Below are 6,135 nucleotides of genomic sequence, written 5' to 3'. Positions count from 1 at the left end.
GGAGTGTTCTAATTTCATTCTTTTACATGTAGCTGTCCAGTTTTCCCAGCACCACTTATTGAAGAGGCTGTCTTTTCTCCATTGTATATTTTTGCCACCTTTATCAAAAATAAGGTGACCATATGTGCGTGGGTTTATCTCTGGGCTTTCTATCCTGTTCCATTGATCTATATTTCTGTTTTTGTGCCAGTATAGACTTCACTTTTTCCATAGGTCCTTATAATAAAATAGTTCTTTGCTCAATTCTAAAACAAGATTTTTTTCTCCACCATATAGTACCATTTTAGAGTTAGAAATAACCATATCGTTAATAAGAACGAATGAGTCATTATCATTCAAAGCAAATATCATTAAACAAATAGCTAGACATCTAATGATGCTTAAGATTTGGATTCCATTCAGGCCTTTAAATCAGCAGTGACCATTTCAAGGTCAATAACAAGCTGTGCAAAATCATTTAGCCAGTCAGTCACCTGAGACCATTCAGTGGCTTAATATGTATTACCTACCATCCATCCATTGCCAGCCTGTCTCCTTCTCACTGACATATTCTTGGATGGCTGTGTTCTTTTGAGCAAATTCTCTAACCTCTCTGAGTCTCTGTTTTCACACATGTAAAATGAGGACAGTAATTCCAACCTTTTGCGGGCTTTGTAGGGAGATGAATTTTGATAAAGGACCGAGTGCAATGTCTGCCACATAGCAGGAACTAAACAGATTTTTATTTTCCTCACTTCTTTTCATTCATTTATCTATTTAGTATCTCATCTACTGCCACTTATTCCTTGCCTGAATCATTTTGTTCATCTAATAAATCTCTTTTGGAACATCAGTCATGTGATAGGCACTGTAATAAGTTAGAAGGACATAAAGTCAGCATCAGTAAATGTTTAGTGTCACCTATGTCCCTGCTCTCATGGAGCTTGCGGTCCAGTATAAGAGAGGCACTTAAACCTCATGCAAGACAGAATTAATGACAAAATCAAAAGTCTTAATGGCTCCCTGAATTTTAAAATTTCTTACCTTCCAAAGTGCGTATTATTGAAGTGACCCTCCAGGATGCATAATTTCCCTAAAATCCCTGTCTCATTCTTAGATTGAAAACCAAATTAGAAAGTCAGATTCTTGCAGAAGGATTCAACAGAAATGTCCCCAGCTTTGCAGCAAAAAGTGTCGGCAACAAAAACTGAAATTGAAGGCAAGACCTTTCTGCCCTCTGTCCATCACCTCCAAACACGAGTGGTGCCCATCCACTAATTCTCACAAACCTGCGTTGTTTCTCAGTTTCAGTTACTCTCCCACTGTAAGAGTTGACCCTGTCTTTCATGAAGCAGTTTAAAAGGAAGTCTCTAGAGGCAGCCCAGTTGAATCCAGTCCCACAACTTAGCTGCACAAACTTTAAGCTGTTTAACCTTGCTAAGCCTCAATTTCTACTTTGTAAAAAGGAAATAATAAGAATGGTAACTGTGTCATAAGGTTGCCGTGAGGATGAGTAAATTGCCAAAGTGTTAGCAGTAATAATAATGGCCTCATATGTTGCCTTATGCTCCCTTCTTTTTATTCTTTACCTAGACTCATGCTGAGATATGGCTAAGATGACCATGATCGTGGACTGAATTCAGGTAGAACTAGTGCTGGACCCAAAAACCTGCTAGCTCAGGGACTGATTCATTTATTCATTTATCCATTCATTTAACCAACAGGTTGAGCATTGTTCCAAGCACTAGAAAAATAAAACCAAAGAAAACAAAGTACTGGTCTACATGGAGTTGGCATCTAGTACTCAAAATATTTAAGTATGATTCTTCTGTGATTGTCGAGCAAGTGAGTTACTGTAAAGTGAGAGATGGTGGAGTTGGGTTTCAGAGAAGGAGGCAAGAATAAAAAATACAAAGAACTGGAGATTGGAGGAAGCAAAGATGAAAGGAACTAAGGGATAATGTAGGGTTTATTCAGAAAGAAATTGGATTCTTACCAAATCTTCTCCATCTCCTGTATACTTTCTTTTCTCCTGCATACTTTTTGAGGGAAGGTAAAAAGGAGAGGGCGAAACAAAGCAGGAAGGAGAGAAATTAATTTTCCACGTGTTGAGCATTTCTGTCTTAAGCAGCAGGTTTGTCCCCCTCCCTGTTATGGAGAGCATACCATTCCACTTTATAAGTAAGAAAACGAAAGTGAAAATCTAACTAAGTAAATTGACTAAGTTCACACAAGTAGGATTCAAACCCTAGTTTGTCTCCAAAGCCCATACACTTTCTCCTAGACTATGCGCTGCTTCTAAGTGCCATAAAGGAGCCCTTTTCCTGCTCCCTGACGGCCCCTTAACCTCACGGGGGAGGAAACCAGTCCCTTCAGTTCAACTAACTATACCCACCACCACCTTTTGATCAGCCTCCACAAGAAAAGAATGTGTGTCATGTTTCAGAAGAAAGGAGAATCTGGAAAACGTGCCTGCAGAGATTAAGTAGCTAGAACCAACTACATTAGTTCAAAGGCACACATTGCCTTGGGTATCTATTTCCCACTGGGATCCAAGGGGCCAAACCAAAAGAGTTAACCAAAAAGCTATCTGGAATCCAAGGCATCGGATCACTGTCTGCAGTGAGAAGTGCATGATTCCAGCTTATTTCTATACTGATTGTTTCCGTCAAACACTAAGGAACAATAAGGATGCAAAGGAACAGGAGAAAACACAGACGTCCCAGGGACAGCATTATTGAAACATATTATTTATGAGTCAGATGGTGTTTGATCTTAATATACTTCCAATCACAATCCAATTTTTACCAAACCCAAAGGTGTATTTGTTCAGACCCAGATACTGGTGACAAATCTATCAAGAATAGGACAGTCCCAAGTTATTCGTGTCCCCAGGATCATGAGACCAGTGGATTAATGATGAAACAGCAGCCTCACTAATACACAGGTGGAATTAGGTTTGTGTTAGCACCTGAGAGCACCCCCTACCGTCAAGTTTATATTAGTGTGTGACAATCCTGGCGTAAGTCCTAGAACCAAACTAATCTTGTAGGCGTCAGTAGGATAACACTTAACTGAGTATAATTAGGAATATTCCATGAATGTCAGTCCAGATGTACCTTCCATTACTACAAAAAAAAATGTATATATATAGCAAACAATCCCCTGCCTCTGCCTCTGTCTGTATTAGATTCCTCCTCAATCAAATCTGAAACAGGGCAATGGTGACATGACACACCTGAGGTTCTCCAGGTTGGGGGTGGAGGAAGTAGGTGGATGAAATGTCTTTCCTTGCTGAAAAGTATTATACAAACACCTCTACAGTCCTTACTATAACTATGTATCCTACGTCAAATGCTAAAATAAAGGATACTACAGATGTTTATGGGGGGAGACAGCAGAAGCGTATTTGTTATTACAACTTGACACCACTGTCCCTCCAATGTTGTAAAACACATCTTATAAAGTTGATATCATTGTGCTTATTTTGTTAATGATACCAGTAATCTTTTGTGCATAACCCGCAATGATTATTGAAAGAGACATAAATCAGAGAAAAATGATCAGTCATTCAAGCATATCACAGTCATCTCTAGCAATATGTTAAGAAGGAAAAGAAGGTAAAACTCTCTAGCATTGGAAACTTTCACAAAGCAAAAAAAAAGAAAAAATGTCTGACCTCAGAGACTTAGGTGCATTTGATAAAATTGAACTTATGGCCCTTGACCATTTGTTCATTCAACCAATATTTATTGTACATCTGCTATGTACCAGGCACTGGTCAAGGTACTAGGAATACAGCAGTGAATAAAGCAGTCTGAAATTCCTCTCCTCCTGGAACTTCTTCAAAAATATTTAAGAAATAAGTTGCCTTTAGAGGCAGCATGCCATAGAGGGAAAAGGCCAGGACTCTGAATAAGAGAGTTCTGGTTTCAAACCCAGGCGCTGCCAACTATTACTCATACAAACCCTAAGCAACTTATTTAACCTCCTAGAAGTTCAGTATTTCTGTCTGTGAAATGGGGATGGCTCCCCCGCTCCAGGGTTAGAGTGAGAATTCGGTATGTTAGGGTGAGCACCGGACCACAGCATGCTGCCTGGCACTTAGAAGATGGGAAATCCAGATTTTTCTTGAGTCAAGGATAGAGGGCCCACATTTTAGAAATATGTTCGTGGATTTTTTCTCTGACAGTGGTGTTTTCCACACAGTCTCGGCACCGAATTTACACACCCTCAGTGCATCTGATAAATCTTTCGAGTCCTGCCGCCATGAAATCTACAAGGTTGATAATTCCAGACGTTCCAGTTCTCTCACTGTCAGACTCACTGCATGTTGTCAAAGAGCGCCATCTAAAGGTCCTCGTGAGACACCTTAATATGTCCTAAAACTCCTTTTGTCGTTTTATAACGACTCTTCTGGTGAGCAGTGCTCTTAAATAATCATCACTGTTGTGCCAGTATCTATGGGCCTATAATAAAAGGAAGACAAGCACGGGCGGAAGGCAAATGATTTATCAAGTCATTGACATCTGGTCCTAAAAAAAGCTTGCTTGCTTTCTTTTTTAGATATTGTAATCTAAATCATTTTAATGCCCAGAACATCAGTGGAAGTAATCTTGAGGAAACACTTCCCCTCCATGAAAAGTCTCTGAAATTTTATGGCAGTACACAGGAATTTTCTTCGAGCATTGATCTTTGGGGAACAGCCCTATGAAACTCTGTTTGACTCAACCTGTCTTATGAGCAGAGTATTCACTGTTTTCTTTGGCTAGACACTATGCATTTTTGTTTTAGAGCTAATATGTGTGAGAGTGGCCTTATGAATATTATCTGTGTACTTTACAAAGACTAATTATGACTCCTCTAGCCATAATTATGACTATTACACTTTTGCATTAACATGTTATGCCTTTGAATTAATGAAGTAATTTCAAAGTCTAAGTAATTACTCTATGACAACAAAAAGTTAATACTTCCAATACTTTAAAACTTTTTACAATGGTTCGGCCATTAAAAGCAACCTATATGACATTTTTTAGTTTTCATGTGTCCTTAGAATCAAAATAACAGTGTGTTAACATTCTTTCTTTCAATGCATTTATTGAGTACTTACTGCCTGGCAGGCATAGTGATCATATACTGTCTATGTCAGAGTAAATAATAAACTTATACACAATTTCACTATACTTCATCTTGCTATTACACTATCAAGTTATGAATTAAGGAACTATTCTCTGAATCAAAGAGCAGCATTACTAAAATAGAGGTCCTTAACAAAGAGAATATTCACATACTGAAGAAACTGTAAAATAAATGTAAATGATGGAATTATTGCGATTGAAGGAAAGAAGAAAATTAAGGAAGGTTAAATGAGTGTTGGGGGAAGGGCAAGTGATCAAATCAATCAGGGATGCTTAAAGAGATTCCCTAGCCCAAAGGACGTCTTTTAGTCTCCACTGCTACCAGTTCAGACGCACTCAGAAAATTATCTTCTAAAAGAGGTTTTTCCCGTATAAGCAAAGAAATGTGAAAAAACTCATTTAAACCAAAAAAAAAAAAAAAAAAAAAAAAAAAGGCAAATACAACTAGTGACCCAAATCTTTGTAGCAGTGCTTGTCAAAGTTTTGTTAAGGACCCCCTGCTTCAGGCAACTCTTTCTGGCCCCTATCATAGACTGCTTTAACCCAAACCTTTTTCCAGGAATCAGCAGTTCTAACAAACCTTCCCAAGTCTTCTTATGCTCCCTGAAATCTGAGCACCGCTGCTCTCCGGGACAGTTCAAGCGGGATAGGAGAGGGGTGTTTATCAGTTGATTGCAAATGATTCTGCAGTTAAGCACCTCCCTTGTGACCTAAAATATTTTAGATCTGTAGAATAAAAGATTTACACATCTTGATGAGGTGTGATATGCATTTTTAATTGCAAAAGAACAGCTGTAAAGTACCAGGTGTTTCTCTTACTCAAACTATTTTTTGTTTGTTTGTTCTGAGGACAAATGAAAAGACAAACTCTTATAGACAAAAATTCTTACCCTGTAACTTTTTCGAATCCTTCTTTTTTCAGCATTTGTTCTCGGACGAAACAGTGAGGCCAATCCTTGATCTGCCTTAGAATCTTTCTTTGCTGCAAAACGTTAAATGCCAAGTTTGCGATTTG

At 38.5% G+C, this 6,135-nt stretch overlaps 1 protein-coding gene across 1 annotated transcript in view; it reads left to right on the top strand.

Moving 5' to 3' along the window:
- The window catches only part of SLC15A5 (solute carrier family 15 member 5), an 83,941-nt gene extending 79,248 nt beyond the window's left edge, over nt 1–4,693 (top strand). The window contains 1 exon segment of the mRNA XM_007100395.2: nt 4,546–4,693. Coding sequence (XP_007100457.2) covers nt 4,546–4,693 — 148 coding nt within the window.
- The last annotated feature ends 1,442 nt before the right edge of the window (nt 4,694–6,135 follow it).

This window comes from Physeter macrocephalus, chromosome 6 (assembly GCF_002837175.3).
Source record: "Physeter macrocephalus isolate SW-GA chromosome 6, ASM283717v5, whole genome shotgun sequence".
In the NCBI taxonomy this organism is placed as follows: domain Eukaryota; kingdom Metazoa; phylum Chordata; class Mammalia; order Artiodactyla; family Physeteridae; genus Physeter; species Physeter macrocephalus.
Note: the sequence above shows the minus strand (reverse complement) of the source record. Positions and strands in the feature narration are given on the sequence as shown.